Genomic DNA, 17,099 nt, shown 5'->3' with positions numbered 1-17,099 from the left:
TAAAATTGTCGCTATTAGCGACGGTTAGAGTTAAATCGTTGCTAATTAGCGACGGTTAGCGACAGATTTTTAAAACCGTCACTATTAGCGACAGTTAAAACAAAACTGTTGCTAATTACGACGGATGTTTAAAATCATCGTTAATAGTGACAGTTAAAATTGAACCGTCCCTAATTAGCGACAGTTTACATTTTATTTTGTTTGTAAGTTTTGTTACTTCACAATTTACATTTAATGACGAAGTAGTAAATTTAAAAGACTTCATTTTTTTGTGTTGTAGTGAAATATTTAATAGAGAACGATTTCACTATTATTGAGTTGTGGTGAAGTAAATCATTTCTTTAACTTCGACACAATTTTAATATGACGAGTTAATTTGTATTTTATTACTTCATCATTTAAGGAAAATTAATTAAAATTATGGTTCATTTTTTTACTTCACTAAATATAAATTTAAAATTTTTTTTAACTTTTCACTTCATCAAAACGACTGTGTCGAAGTAAAAGATTATAAAAAATTAGAAGTGAAGCCCGTGTTTTTTAAATTGTGAAGTAAAAAATAATGTTTTACTTCGCTGATGTTATTACCGAAGTTGATTGATATATACTACTTCATAATTCATAATCGCCGAAATAACGAGTGGCGAAGTAAAAACCAAAAATTCTACTAGTGTATATATATAAAAATATATGTATATATTGTATATTTACTAAAGACGCATGGATCGTAGGAAAAAAGTATTTTTTTTAGTCTATGTATTCGTTTTTTTTTGTGGTTTTAATTATATGTGTTATCAAAATTTTGTCTGTTACATTTGCTTTTTTTACGATTTTAATTATTTTTTCTACGTGACATTAATGTAACGTTGATATGTGTAGTGACACATTAACACTCCAGATAAAAAATGACTAAAATCTTAAAAAATTAGTAGACACACGACCAAGATTGAAATTCAATAACATAGAATATCGAAATATTAAAAAATAAATACATTACCAAAAATGCAAGTATTTACACATAAAGAAAAAATATATATGTCCACATTAGCTATCCAATAAACCCCGAGCTTGCATTATCTTGGAAGTGTGTGTTATTATATTTACTTATGTATTTGATTTTTCAAACATTTTTTACATATAGATAAAATCCAAATAATTGGCTAACGATTGTTATAGATCAGAAAGATAGTTCTAATTATTTAGTGCTTCATAATTTTTAATTTTAATAGATCAAGCTGAGAAACCTTTTAACCGACTTAAATTATAAAAATGAAAGTATATGGTAAAACGATAAGAATATTTTTGATAATTTAAAGTTACATTATCAAGTTCGTTAGAAATAAATATCAGAAAGAGAAGCATAGCCGAAGACTGAGAGCTTGCAACTCGATGACCAGATGTGATACAAAGGACAATCATGTTTGGAAAGCTGACTGGAAAAGATATATAGGCAAGCCGTTCAAAATGAAGAATATTCATTGAAAAGCTAAATCTCGAGAGGATTGAGAATACATAAGTGGTGATTTCATGACTCGGATAACTGGAAAACGTTCAAAATTTTAAAAATTCTTTGAAGAAATATTTTCCAAGAAAATGGAGGAGAGGTAGGTCGTGATTACACGACTTGAATAATCGGAAAGGATATGTAAAGCGTTCAAATGGCGAAAGTGAAGAGATGCAAAATCGAATTGGAGACAATATACGTTATGATTGGATGTTAAAAAAAAAACATAAATAAACCCTAGTTTATAAAATATCACTACTACCAATTGATTTTTCGGATGACCTACATCGCCCTCAAAATGGATTGGGAATTTGGATGACAATGAGACGGAGAAGGGCGAGTTTGCCATCCGCGCCCCGATCACAACTATTTCGGGTTCAGGGATTCGCCATTTCTTGTTCGGAGAATCTTCGAACCCGAAACTGCGGGGATCAAATCCACTTCACCCTTTTAAAAGTATTAATGAGGCAAGACGAGGACGAGTTTGGAAAACCGAAACCGCGAGGATTAAATCCACATCACCCTTTCAAAAATATTAATGAAGCACGACGAGGACGGATTCGGGGATTCCCCGAACCAAAACTTATTGTTATTAGTTATAATATTAATATTAACATTAATATCAATATTAATTATAATATTATTTTTTTAAAATAATAATAATATTATTATTATTAATATTATTTTCGAGGCGGATTCGGAGATGAGGATAATATCCTCATACTCGTCCCAAACTATTTCACGGATTTTTTAAAATACCCAAACCCAAAAAAATTAGCCTTCCCCGCTTTGAGTTTTTCCCGCGAAACTCCGAACCTGTGAAAAAAATTGACATCCCTAAATGAGGGATTTTCCATCGAAAGAGGTTCTAAATCTAAATATGAAAATAATTAAATTAAAGCAGTGCTTATTAATTCTTTAAAAAAATAATACGAATGTGAGGGTTGTTATCCTGCTCACATTTTATTAACACACAATAATGATAAATTAATATACAACAGAAAAATGAATTAAAAATTTGTCTTTAAACTTATAAAAATTTCAGCACGACCTTCTTGTAAATAGGACATGCCAGAAATTCAAATACTCAAAACATACGTCCTCAACAAACGCAATTAACATAAATCAATAAATATCGACAAGACACAACCACAACATCAAAAAACCAAAAATATCATAGCACCGAGAAGACTCAATAATAATATAATACTATCCTCAAAATACATCATACAACTACTCTAACATACCCCAGTAAAAGTACAATTCCATAATATACATATACTATCAAGGAGACGACAACACTACAAAATATCTAAATACGGCCAAGCACGCTATCAAGGAGCTCTTGTGTTTCTCGATTCATCCTCTCGAGCACCTGAAATTGAACCACTTATACCACCTGTGATGTCCACACATGAATACACGACAACCCCCTCTCTGGTGGCTATAATCACCAATACGAGATATAAAAAAACCACGAAATATGACATATAAATGTGATTATTAAATGCATGAACATTTACAATATATCAGGATATTAAGAGTGAAAATATCGATATATTATACATAATATGGTCGAGCTGGTACATGGCTCAGTGGACTGTGCCTAGGGATATGACTCCACTCTCAATGTCAGCAACTATATAAGGCGGATCGAATCGAGTTGTCCAAAAACCAGTATAACACAACATAATATCATATAACAGATATCAACTAAAATGTAAACGAATATTAATATGATATGCGTGTATTGTTTTATTTTACAATTTTGGATTAAAATTTGTTCCGCTTTGTTTTATTTCAACATTTATGTGCTATTAAATTCAAACATGTATTTTAATATCATCTATAATTTCGATATTTTTAATACAATTTTTAAACACACAATTTAAATATTTGATTTAATTATTCTATATTACTTATTTTAAAATAATTATTCTTAATTATTACAAATAAAAAAATATTTAACATTAGGTCATCACAATGAATTTTTTTATTATAATGTTGCATAATTTTGTAAAAAATGATCAAATTTTTTTGTAGTATTTGCATAATTCGCACACAGCTGATTGTCTTCTCAACTCCGCTCGTTCTACTATGTTATAAACCCTAGTTCCTAATTACTGCCCCATTCTCTCTCTCGGAATAATGGCCAAAAATCGGGAGCCCCAGAAACCCGTCGAGTCGGAAACTGAATCCGATGAGGAAGGAAATGAAGCTTCGTCTGAAGAAGTTGGGTCCTCCGACTCCGACTCCGAACCTGAAGACGGCAAGTCTCAATTTCTCAAGAAGCCCTTGCCAGCGCCTGATGTACCCAAGAAACCCCAACCTCTGGCCGCTTCAAATACCCAGCTGCCTGAATCTTCCTCTGACGAGGAAGAATCCGGATCCGAATCGGACTCCGAGGGACGGAACCGCGAAGTCAAACCTCTCGCCTCCAAACCCATGGACAGCACGCAGAAACCTGAGGCCGTTGGAAAGCTGAAATCTAAACCCAACGCCTCAGGTTCCTCCACTACTGCTAAATCCACCGGCGAGAAACGTCCTGCGGAAGGGAAAGAGATGGAGGCGAAGGAAAGCAAGAGGTCTAAGAAGAAACCGGAACCCCAATCTGATAGTTTGGTTAAGAAATCCGCTTTCACTAGTGATGAGTCAAAGAAATTACTTTTTCAGAGGTTGTGGAGCGAGGATGACGAGATTGCGATTCTTGAAGGTATGGCTGAATATGCGGAGAAGAAGAGGTCCGATCCGGTTGGTGATTTGAATGCTTTTCACGATTTCATTAAGAAAAATCTGCATGTAGACGTGACTAGAGTTCAGTTACAGGATAAAATCAGGAGGCTGAAAAAGAAGTACGAGAATAACAAGAGAAAAGAGAAAGAAGGTAAAGATAAAACCTTCCCAAAGCCCCACGAGCAAAAAGCTTACGAATTGTCAAAGATTGTATGGGGAAGTGAGAAGGGCAAAGAAACTTTGGTCGAAAAAGTAGTGGGGAGTCCAAAGGCGAATGAGGGTGCGGCAAGAAAGAATTCGAGCGGAAAAGTTAACGTTGTTGAATATGGGCATTCCAAGGAAGTGAAGAATTTGGAGAATGCCGATGGTGAATTGACCATTTTGGGATCGAAGAGATTGATTTCCAATAGTGAGACTGTAGAGGAGAGGATTTTGAGGGCTGGGGCAGAATTTTTTGAGGGAGACGAAAAACTGGAAGGTGCAAGAGAGTGGAGAAAGCAGAGACAAGAGGAGGTGGAGCTCCATCTGAAGAAGCTGGACTTGTTGCGTGCACAGACGAAGCTCGTGTTTGATGTTTTGAAGTCTACCTATCCTTGAAAATTTGAAGTTGTAAATGACTTACTGGTTGATCTCTGAGTTGTCTTAGTAGTTATATTGTCAGGCTAATGGTTGGATCCGTCTTTAGCTTTCTAGTTTACCATCGTAAGTGTTTTATATCCCGTTAACTGTTATGTGAATCTGCAGACTATTCTATTTAACCAATAAGCTTTTTAATTTGTGTTTTAAGTTTGGTTTGGTTTTGTTTGATTTTTTTTTCTTTTGGTGGCTTCCAGTTTATACTTCGTGGTAGTTTCATTCTGATAATTTTACTGTTGTTGTTTTTCAATGTGTGCATTGTTTCACTTGCACTAAGCTTTCAAAATTACTCTTTTCTAAACAGATGAGCTAACGTAAACAGTTTACCTTTCTCCTGATACATCCGGATGCAAAGCTTGTATAGGTCAGCCATCCTGTTGGTCCACTAGGTCTCTTAGTTTAACTATGGTGGTAAAAGCATTTCCGAGAATCAAACCGAATGGTTTGGGGCAATTGGACTTTTGTGCAAGTGAAACTGAGAGCGAATATTTGAATGTTCTGTGGAGAAATAGGGCTGAGCCTAGTGAAGTTTTCTTCATTCATTTTTTGTGCTTTACACTTTTAATGTCACACTATCAGTTACTGGTAAGAAAACACTTAACCAGTTATTAAAAAGGCGTGGACAAATGCAATTTCAACTGAAATGTGGATGATGGAGCTACCCTTTTTTGATAATAATGTTGGTTATACCGGGTAGAGAGCTAATCTAGTGTGTTTGACTGAAAATGCATCAACACGATATCTATCCTTGTACGCCATGATTATGATCCATAAATAGTTTCCTGATTTTATGTATGGGTATTAGGCATAGTCCGATGTTGAGGAAATACTTGCTATACTAATTACTGAATGCTTAATCCTTTCGAGGATTATCAAAACTGGAGTTGCGGTCGGGTTCTTTTTCTTTGAAGTTGTTGAACTGGACTATACGAATGCAGAATCGGCATATTCCTCCGGATAGGGTGATATATGCGCGTCATGTCATTTTTTTCTGTTTCTCACGATAAATGTAATGAAAAAATGTGGGTTAGGTTCACGTTTTCCCCCCCTCAATAACCTCATCGCGATTATCTTTTTATCTTTTAAACTTTCTGCCTGGCACTTGTTATTGCAATCTTGATTGTTTCTGCTTCAGCTTCATTTTTTCAAGAAGCAGGATGCTGTAGTTTGTATTGTATATGGGAATGCATAAATATGATCTTTCCCTGTAGATCATAACATTTATTCCCCTTAATGATATAAAGCTTATAGAAAATGGGAGTGTAATTGATTAAAAGGTCAAATGCAGATTGTTGATGGATTCGACCAAGTTAGCATTTCGAATTTCAATCCACCTATATATATTATATAGTTAGATGTCGTTTGTTATCTTTCACCGGTATCTGTTGTGTTTTTTGTTAGATCATAATTCATACGCACACAAGTGCACATATCAGCTCTCCTGACTGTATATTAAGTATCCTCGCATCTGCCAGGTACATGGTTAAATTAGCTTGAGGTACAAATTTTTACATTTTCGGAACAAATTGTTTTATGTTTGTGCTAAAATATTCAAAATTGGCTTAAGGTGGGGTAAAGATTGCCAATATCCGTTGTGTTCGGTTTCTTTCTTCATTTTGTCTAACAGCTATGCAGGAAGCACAAAATATGCTCCTATGGACCGCGGCCAATGCTAGGATATACCTCAGGTTTTGTTGGCTGTGTCTTTAACATCAACTCCGGTGATAAGAAGAGTCAATGCAACGCCCAACATCGAGGAGTCGAGTCAGAATAGATTGCCCTACTCCAATCGAAAATATTCGAGTCATTATCCCATTTCAAATAAAATCCAGGATATAACCCTGCTGCACCTTTTTGATTCAGCAACACGGCTTAGTTCCCGCAAATGACAACTTTCAAATGTATATAGAGTTTGAAAAAAAATTAATATAAAATTTTCTCCAAAAATATATTTAGTCTTTCCACTTCGTTCCCACTCACATTTTCTTAGACCCATCGAACAAGCCTACAATCTTGATATCATAAAAACCACCGTCAGAAAGACCAACGAACAATAGTGTACGTAGATACATTATAGCAAAACTTTTGATTTTGTTTAGCAGTAATAAATGGGCAGGAATCTGAACTGGGACATGTAGCTATAATGCCTTACATGAACAGTGGCAGATAAATACTAGAAGCAGTTGAATGTCATATTAATGAATGTATCTAACATTTATGCCTTGTATTGATAACATCTACATTAACGCCAGGATTTCACAATTTTTAAATAAAATCCAGAAGAATTAGAAAGAAACAAAAATTTCTAAAGCAAACTATCAGAAACTAATTGTCTGCTTTGACAGTGTTGGCTTTGGCCCATTTTCCGGGTGGTCTCTCTCTGTTAACTAGTATGTCTACTAAAAGAAAACAGTGTCTATTATTTAATTTAATGAATTAATTGCGAAGGGGGACCATGTATGGTTTGGCCAATCCTTTTCCGTTTCAATATCAATTACCAGTAATGTAATCTTCAATTGGTAATTTTTCACCGAACAAGAAACCAAAAAATCTGATTCTTGAAATTTTGTATTTTTGACAGAGAGCAGATTGAGGATGCCTGCTGTTTGGTTTGCTGTAAAGAGGTCTCTGCACTGCAAATCAGAGCCCAAAAACGTACATGATCCAGAGGGTAATGGAAGCCAAAATCTGCGCAAGATTGTGACCAAGAAAAACCGTGGCAACCGTTCGGGTTGTTCCAGGTCTATTGCAAATCTAAAAGACATGGTGATTCATGGAAGCAAGAGGCATACAGAAAAGCCAACAGTGTGCAGCCCAAGATCCATCGGCAGCAGTGAACTCCTGAATCCGATAACTCATGAAGTTGTGCTCGATAATTCAACTTGTGAACTCAAGATTAGTAATACGGGTTACGATTTTCAAGGACGGAGTGGTGGTGGCGTAGCCGATGATGTTTCGGATTTTGTTGGAATAGTGAAGCCTGGAACTCCGGTCCCTGGACGGGTGCACCACGGCACGGGAAGGAAACCAGGTGGCTTCGGGATCCCAGTCAGGAGGACGTGTAGTAGCCTTTCCAGGAGGGGTTCTGGATTCGATGCAGTCGTCACAAGGCCAAGATGTTCTTTAGGGGGAGATTTTCAATTGTTTTGTCATAAATGTGGTGAACAATTTGTCAAGTGGGAAGCTGTGGAGGAGCATCACCTCTCCAAACATGCCGGTAAGATGTTAAGTTTTGATTTTTAGCCGTAAGTTTTCGTTAATTTTCAAGTTTTTTCTGCGTGTTCTTATTTAGATTTTGATACTAAAGGTTCATCGCTTTAGCCTTGCGTATGAAGCACTTGTTTTTTTTAATGCAATTTTTACATGTTTCGTCATCAAAGTATATATTAACTAAGCTATTATGGTATTTGGTGGCTTTTTCTTCTCGTTTCACCATCCATCATAATAGCACCAGCACGCAAAAGTTTTGACACAATCGAACCAACCAGCTAGGCCGGATTAGTTTGGTAATTTGGTTTCTTTATTTCTGTAAATCAGCTGGAACTACTAAAAGTATCAGTTAGTTCGGTTTTACTTCAGTTAATGAACATGAACTTTTTCATGCATGTAATTTTTCGGTTTGTTCAATGATGGAACCGTCACCTCTAGTGATCGTGGCTTTTCAGTGCCTGATGCTTGTCTCAATTGAATTATGTAGGCACCATCTCAATATACATCATCATCTTAATTCCAGCTTCCCACTAGACAACTTAATTTCTTTGAACATTTCTGTTTTAGTTACTGAACTAGTTCGAGGAGACTCCTCAAGAAAAATTGTGGAAATAATCTGTGGAGGCAACAAGCCGGAAAACTCCTCCAGAGGCATCGAAAGAATCTTGAAAGTCCACAACATGCAGAATGCAATAGCACAGTTCGAGGAATACCGCGAGCTGGTGAAAATCAAAGCCAACAAATTACCCAAGAAGCATCCACGCTGCATGGCTGATGGAAATGAGCTTCTACGATTCCATGGCTCCACCCTCGAATGCTCATTAGGCATGAAAGGTGCCGCCGCCCTCTGCTCATCAGACACATGCATTGTATGCCAGATTTTGAGACACGGGTTTTCGACCAAGAAAGAATCAAGTAGCAACAGCATTGGTGTATTCACATCCTCGACCAGCAGTCGAGCATTCCAGTCAATCCAAATCGACGAAGAAAGCATCCCATCCATGAAGAAAGCACTTATAGTGTGCAGAGTCATAGCAGGAAGAGTGCACAGGCCTCTGGAAAATGTAGAAGAGATTGCAGGCCAATCAGGTTTTGATTCGTTGGCTGGAAAAGTAGGACTTCACTCGAATATTGAAGAACTCTATTTGCTCAGCCCCAGAGCTCTGCTTCCTTGCTTTGTGGTGATTTACAAGCATTAGAGGCGATATAGGGAATGAACAGAGACACTCACTCCACAGATGAATCCGACGCTGCATTATTACATCATACGATCCTTAGAGTTCGGTAACATAAATTCTTTTAACCTTCTCCTGGATCATGTGTAGATTTTTGAACTTTGTTACCATACATTTTTACCACAGTTGAAACCTCAGGTTTACAACTCTCTTCTTCTCTTTTTCCCTAAAAAAAGGATGCAAAGGTTGTGATAAATTTGGAATCACAAGTAATTAATATGTTGTGTTTTATTTATAACAATATTGGTCAAGTTTGTGGTATCTTCGTTCCTTGCAAGCAGTATCGGTTCCCTTTGTATCTGAAATGTAGGTGACTCAATGGTAAACCTTATTAACGCAAATGGCATCTAATTTCATTAAATAGTCATAAAGTGGTAAATTATCATCAGATCAAAAGCAGAGAATTTATCCTGCAAATAAATGCTCGGATTTTCTTGCAGTTGCTTCATGAACCATTTCTCAGTGGCATTCAGGCCTTTCTCCTTCAGTAGAAGTTCTACGAATGATGATTCAGAATCTTTAATGATAATAATCTGAAAACTTATCAATCACGTGTCTCACAAATTCAACCGGTTACAAGCTAGATTCCATTCGCGCAATCAAAAGAAATCAAATCATCCAAGAAAGTGCAAACTCAAGCAGAAATATAAGTTTGAAAAATAAGAGATATTTTTTTCAATACTTAAACAAACCCAAGCTCGGGCTTAAGATGTATATGCTAGAATTCAGACTTTCGAGCTTTTTGAACTCAAACAACTCAATATATACATGAGAGGAACTCAAACTTAAAATGAAATACTCGATCGAGTTCGAGTAAACAAAATATATATAGAGTCTCGGCTCGTGTGGCCGAGCATTTGACCAAACCCAAAACCAGAATATTTGTAACCATAATTTCATGCCTTGGAGTATAATACACAACTTAATTTATATAATGTAAATCATTTGATTTATATAAATATTTTAGCCACTATTTTATTTTTGAAATAAAAACTAAATATTTGCAAAATTTTGTAAAATAATTAAATATAATTAATTTGATAATTTTACCGCTCCTGTTAGTACTTTCGTCAATTGTTAAATAATTCATGTTATAATAAAAAAATTAAATTGTAATTTAAAAACCTAAAATTATCTAAAATAATCGTTTTTCACTAACCAAAAAAAAAGGAAAAAAAGAAAAATTAATTAGGGCATCAAATTAATTTGTTATTAAAATTTGTTTTCGGCGGAGTTCTACCATTCTATCCTATATTATTTCCCATCGCTCACACTTTTCTCCCTCCAATCGCCTCTTCTCAATCTTTCTTTCACTGGTACTCAATTTTTTAATTTTGGGTTTATACCAGTGGAAGTTAATTTTTCTTCATTGGTTATCGAGAAATTGAGATTTTCTCTTCTTGATATTGTTCATTTTCGAATCTGGTAACATTTTATTTAATTAATTGGCAAGGGATTTTTTTCTAGATTTAAATTGATTGATTGATTGGAAGGGAGAAAGTAAAAGAGAATGTCGAAGAAGAAGGCAACGATGACTCTGAAAGATTTCCATGGTGGCTCCATACCTTCCGATCTACCTCTCCCCTCTGCACCTGGCGTGTGAGTCTGTATTTTGTACATTTATTTTCAATGCTAAGATGTGTTTGGACCTTGCGTTTGGGTTCTGACGCGATGCTCTGATAATGCCCATTTGTTTCTGATCGCTGCTTATGGTTACTTTTATTCAAGATTGATCCTTTGTGGTAGGTTTGCTGATCAATTGAATGGGATTCTTAATCAATATTATAAATTCCTGCATCAAGATTCTGGGATTATTTTGTGAACGAGGCTTTATTTATTTATTTTTTGGTTTGATAAAGATCTTGGATCTAGATCTATCTATTCACCTGAGATTTCTCACATGCTGGGTTCTCGCTAATTTGAGCTAATATTTATATAAATTATGCGTTATGTATGTTAAGTAGTTCTGAAGGTGAAAGTAATTTCTTGGATGTGATTTATTTATTTTCTCGACAGTATGGTTCGGCCTGCAGATCGTGGTGGATTTGATCGCCAGGCGCCATGGGGGAATTCTGTGGGAAGGTCAGCTGATCATAGGTTGCGTCCGGCATCTGCAGGCTCTGCACGAAACCTTGACGACAAGACCCCATTTTTAAGTCATAGTGCACAGATTGGTCGCAATTTTGATGAGGATGAACGCAAGCCTCTGGATGGGGCGTCAGGTCCTCGTCGAACAATCAGTGACGTGAACATTCATGCTCAAGAAAGTTGTTTGGTAGAGCCTAAGATGGATAATGTATCTGGTATTAGAACTGGTAGTTTGAATTCTTCAGTTCAAGTTTCACAATTTTCAAGTGATTTAATGGTTAGCTCTTATGCTGGGAGGCGGATTGAAGTGCTTAACGGGGGCTTGGGCGTGCAAAATTTTACAGGTAGTGTGAGTGCTAGGTCTAATTATTCTAATGTGGCTGATAATGCTAGGAAGACAGTGGCTGGATCCAATCCTAATGCCTGGGGGTTAAGAAAGGAGACTTTTGCTGGTAAAGAGCCTATATTTGTTGCATGGTCTGCTCCTGATGCAGAAACAAAGTTGGCTCACGCCAGTGCTCTGGAGAAGGTTTCATCCGGTAGGTGGAACTCAAAAGAACATATTCTTCATCCGAAAGATGTCGAAGTCCTTGGAAATCCAGAAACCAGGGCAGATTTGCTTTACAAAGCCAACGGTATGTACGGGAAAAATAACTACGATCGGATAAACGTGGCAAATTCTTCCGACTATCACGATATGACTCTGGCAATGCATGCTGAAAAGAGTCTGATTGTTGATGATGTGATTCATAGCGGTGTTAAAGAGAGACCTCCTTATGAGGGGTTCAAGCCTACCACTCAAATGGAGTCACATGAGAGGAATCCGTCACTTTATTCTAGTGGGATCCGTTCACTTCAAGCTAGTGGAAAATCAGGCGGTTCAGAGTTTCATTCATTCTTGCCTTCAGAATCGTCAGAGCGACCAAAACTCAAATTACTTCCGAGGTCCAAACCGATAGAGTATTTGGAACCACAGGTTGATTATAAGCAGGTAATGGTTTGAGGCCACGTGTTTGAATTGTATCAGATGTATGTCAATATAGCACTGCAATAATCTTTTTTGAGTGCAGGGGCTTCAGCAGCCAAGTTATGTTCAAGTGGGGGATGATCATGGAGTTAATGACACTAAATATTCTGTACAACGTGAGAATACTGAACCTATGGTTCTGGATCAAACTGTAGAGCGCTCCAAACTGAATTTGAAGCCACGATCACTACATCTCGAACCACTAGATGGGAAAAATGAAATAAAAAGGTACGTCAAGTTAAAACATTATTTTTTAAGGGTTGTCTTTGTAAGTTTCTTGTCTTGTACCAACAGCATTAGTTTATAGACACCTCACCTACTAGAAGCATGGTGCGATGAAAGCGCATGTGTATGGTTGATCCTTATTGCAAGGCATAGCATGTGCCTTACTAGTGAGGACTGAGGAGCCTCTGAGGGATAATGTGGTATAATTTTTTATATTTGAAAATCATTTAATCACATATAACCAAACATAAACCTTGTAATGTCGTATGACAATGGAGCAACTAATCATTGGTATATTATTGTAAACAAGTGGTTATTGTTTTGCGTTGTATTTGAGTTACTAGCCATACATTTAAGAGGCGCTTAAAAAACGGCTTGAGCATTTAAATCCCACTAAGACTGAGGCTAGATGGTTAAAGTGCATGTTTCATTGAAGGATTGGGCCTTGGCTAAATGGCCTGTGTTGAGGCATCTGGGTGGGCCTTGTTGAGCTATGGACCTATGAGTAGGCCTTGTGGATTTTAGTAACTATGAGAAGAACTTTTATCTAGGTATCTGCTTGATTATAAGAAATCTCTTGTTGAAATGCAAATTGTTAAATATTCAAGTACATGAAGGACAATAATATGAGCTGACAGAAAGTGGAACCAACTGGCTCTTAGCACGGACGGCATAATGCACCTAACTTATACCCTTATGCTTCTTGACTTCACATGTGATTCTGTTTTTTGCCATAATGGGTTTAGTTTTGTTGTTGCCACCTGTAATGGGCTAATCTGTTTGTGGAACTACATCAGCTGGTATTTTTTTCCAAATTTTTTTTAATATTAATATTGAACCATAGTAACACTCAGAACCATCTGGTGCACATGATTAATAATGACCTCCCATTTTTGGCCCTATAGGCTTGATTTGTTAATGTGGGATTTTAAATAAGGGGTGAGCAGTTGGGTAGAAAAACTCAAAAAAGTGAAATTTCAAGCGAACTTTTACAAGAAATTATTCATCATATGATGCAACTATGTTTATTGCTTATTGTCTGTGATGAGAGGTTTGTTTGTTGCATTGTTCAAGCTTTCCTTTTTAACAATGAGTTTTGTTTTAAAAGGGAAGAAAGCCAAAAAAGAAGAGCTGTTTGCCATTGCTTTCTTGTTACACTTTGGAAATTCATAAGAGAGATGTATTTCTGTTCCTAACCTGCTTACCTTTGTCATTGCTTGTAGAGGCACTGTCTTTGGAGGCGCTCGGCCACGAGAAGTGGTAATATTTCTCTTTTCTATGTTGACCTGCAACTGTGCGTGACAGAGAATGTTCTGGCTCAAGTCACATAAATCTCTTTTTTTCCATTCTGTATCTTACCTCTACCTTTAAAATGTTCCGAATGCCTTGTCTTCTGATGCAATTAGTCTTTGTCCTGATGCCGCTTAATGGACTGATGTTTTTATTTCTTAAGTTGCATTTGTGGATTTGATCTTTTCTTTCGCATTGTTCTCATCCTTATATACACTGATACGGTTTCAGATTTTGATGGAGCGTGGGATTGATGATGATGCTATAAGCAGTCACGTGCAATCTCCCTCAAGGTATGGACTGAGTTCTTTTTTCATTCTATTCTCAATCAAGTATGTGAAACAGCTTTACGCATGATTTTAACAAGACCATTGAACCATTTTTTCCTTGGAAATAATGAAGGGTCAAGCAAGTAGCTCCCATGGCTAATACATCCTTTTATGTCACTCATTATGGCGAAAAAGCAGAAAATGTGAAGCGCACTGATAGGCGAGATCATCCGAGTAGTGGTGAGAGAATTGATTCACAGATGAGGAACAAGCGAAACGAAATTCGAAAGAATAACAAAGATATTGAGAAGCACCGAAATCTGCAGCTGCAGGATAGACCTCCATCACCAGAGACTTGGCGGAAACCTGTGGAACAACCAAGGCCAGCCTCTCCCCCTCTTCGCTATGGTAAAGCAGCTTCTGCAGTTGAGCTTGCCCAGACCTTTTCAAGATCAGTCTCTGATCAAGCCCTTGGTGATCGATTTTCTGGGTCCAAAGGTCTTCAGAGTCCTGGTCAGATTCCATTTTCTCGATTAACAGGTCCAACCCCAAGACCCCAGATAAATGGCTACTAAATTACAGTGAGATCTGGAGACCTTTACAACAACGAGAAATCGTACATGCGCTGAGCATTTATAGCGCAAGCTGCATCCAATGCATACAGTATTGATATAAATTTGGTTGCTGAAATCTGGGTTCCCCCACCTCAAATCAGGCAACAAGGACAAGCCCCCACCCAAAGAGGAATTGATGTAAAAAAAATTATCATTTTTAGTTTGAAATGATTGTAAGATTATATTATTATTATTGCAGGCTTGGTTCTAATGAACTGAATGTATTGGTGGCAATTGTACCCTCACGGTTGCTCATTCAGCCAATTTTAATCATGTCCAGCTCGACTTTGGGGTTAGTTTTCAGCTCTTATTTCTTATGCGGTTGGCCATAGTTCTGGCTAAATCCTATTGTTTCTCTTTTGTGAAAAATTACTAATCGTACTAAATGTTCCAACACTTGTTGCATTTGCATGAATTCAATATGGCTATACGTGCATGTGTCAATTTCAACTTGCCGAATTCAAAATGCTTGTTGAGCTTCATACACACCAAGGGTAAAACAAAAAACTAACATTTACCAGATAAACGACACAGCTTAATTGTACATCGAATTCATTTCATTTCACCTATTCAAATTTAACTATTTTGGCTTCTAAATGCGTATCGATTTAGTTTTAATTATTTTTATTTGATGTAAATTTCTATGCGTCATGTATAAAAGATTGGCAATGTTTAGTTAATGCTCATTTATTTCAAACACAGAAGGATTTTTCGAAAAAACCAGTGGAACTAAGTCTTCTTTTTAGATGATCATTAGTCTTTTTTTTGGATAAGCTTAGGTTGATTTATAAAAATTATAACTAATAACAAGTTATATAATATATCCATTGATTCTGCCTTCATCAATCCTTTAGGCTTTAGGTCTGAGTAAATTTGTGATCCCAAAAACGAGATTTTTCTACCAACATTTGGAATGTTTATCAATCATCAAATAGGTCAAGAAACAAGAAATCGAAAAATATACATATTATATATTCAAATGATATATACTTTTCTACAAACACAAAATCATCTGTTAACGTATACTGTATGGATTCATATATATTTCATTTATTGATGAATTCCCAATTATTTTCCAGAATGAGAACCATTGTCTTCTTGGAGACTGTCAACCTATAGCTTCCGCGAAGTATTCATATCTTACTATTTTGGTCCTTTAAATAAATATATACAAATTTATCATATTTTTGTAAATTAAACTATAAAAGAAATGAATTAACTATATTACAAGCAAATGACTGCATAAGTTCATGCAACGCTGGGGTCCTTATGTGTGTGTTTATATGAATGTGTCAGTGTGTGCTTTGAATTCGGGTACGTTGAATTCTTGTGTAGAAACAGAATAAGCGATTGCGGACTTTCTCAGAAGAAAGTGATAGATCATACTGCAGCAGCTTAGGCTCACTGCACTGGTAAACAGAGCAACTTATTTCTGATGGATTCAGATACCCGCTATAATATTCATTATCAGAAAAATGATTTTCAACAGGCGAGTACTGGATCATTATGGTCTAGGCGTAGCCATGCAAGTAGATACAGATGGAATGATGAAATAATTATAATCACCAACGTTGGGCTCGTTGAAACCATACCAAGAAGAGGGCCATTTCCTGAAATGGAGTTGCAACCATGTTGTATTCAGAAGACTGGTATGGAGTCGAATAGAAATCATCTGTTCCCGTCATAGTTGTTATAGAAGGACATTAAGAATCAAAATAAGACTTTAAGTAGATCTCTGAACATCAAAATTTGGACAAGATTCATACCGATGGTAGTGCAGATTATTACAAAGAAAATGTAGGAGAATCACAGTGGGAGAGATGAACTTCTCACAACTGAAATGGTAGGATCACAGTTGGTAGATGATGTTTTAATTAGTCACTTGCTTCTTAATTCTTATCCACTTGTACTACATTTTAGAGAAGTAGACTCCAGAAAAACGTTTGGTACGTCCACCATAGAGAGTTTTACCAAGATGTAGACACTCTATGCTCGGTGGAGAAAACAGGGATCAGTTTGAGGACAAAGTTCACGTGGCTCTCTTCCTTCAGTTTATTAATTCCAAAACAGTGAGGGCGACAATTGACCTTCGGCATTGTTTTTCTAAGGTCATTTGTGTTCAACAAAGAGGGTATCACATGGCTTCAAGATCTGAATTTTTGCAATTTGTAGGGGGCAATACAGGTGAGCATACTCATTCTTTCCCCAGCCCCTCAACTATAAATCTATCCTTTTTTATCTTTCAATTATTGTTTTTGTATTGTGTGA

The 17,099-nt window shown here is 36.4% G+C and overlaps 3 protein-coding genes across 3 annotated transcripts; all 3 read left to right on the top strand.

The window, feature by feature from the left end:
• Window positions 1–3,568: 3,568 nt before the first annotated feature.
• Window positions 3,569–5,020, top strand: LOC140981241 (GLABROUS1 enhancer-binding protein-like). The gene has a single exon (XM_073447580.1). It carries the CDS (start codon window positions 3,653–3,655, stop codon window positions 4,832–4,834), a length of 1,182 nt encoding a protein of 393 aa, XP_073303681.1. The 5' UTR covers window positions 3,569–3,652; the 3' UTR covers window positions 4,835–5,020.
• Window positions 5,021–5,904: 884 nt separating this feature from the next.
• On the top strand, window positions 5,905–9,599 carry LOC140980151 (uncharacterized). The gene is made up of 3 exons (XM_073445848.1): window positions 5,905–6,774; window positions 7,455–8,090; window positions 8,651–9,599. Exons 2-3 carry the CDS (start codon window positions 7,469–7,471, stop codon window positions 9,280–9,282), a joined length of 1,254 nt encoding a protein of 417 aa, XP_073301949.1. The 5' UTR covers window positions 5,905–6,774; window positions 7,455–7,468; the 3' UTR covers window positions 9,283–9,599.
• Window positions 9,600–10,550: 951 nt separating this feature from the next.
• LOC140980563 (uncharacterized) lies at window positions 10,551–15,179 on the top strand. Its single transcript, XM_073446454.1, has 6 exons — window positions 10,551–10,917; window positions 11,335–12,397; window positions 12,477–12,661; window positions 13,882–13,918; window positions 14,180–14,241; window positions 14,351–15,179. Exons 1-6 carry the CDS (start codon window positions 10,829–10,831, stop codon window positions 14,790–14,792), a joined length of 1,878 nt encoding a protein of 625 aa, XP_073302555.1. The 5' UTR covers window positions 10,551–10,828; the 3' UTR covers window positions 14,793–15,179.
• Window positions 15,180–17,099: the final 1,920 nt, after the last annotated feature.

This window comes from Primulina huaijiensis, chromosome 7 (assembly GCF_012295235.1).
Source record: "Primulina huaijiensis isolate GDHJ02 chromosome 7, ASM1229523v2, whole genome shotgun sequence".
NCBI lineage: Eukaryota > Viridiplantae > Streptophyta > Magnoliopsida > Lamiales > Gesneriaceae > Primulina > Primulina huaijiensis.
The sequence above is the reverse complement of the archived record's forward strand: the minus strand, read 5'-3'. Positions and strand labels throughout refer to the sequence as shown.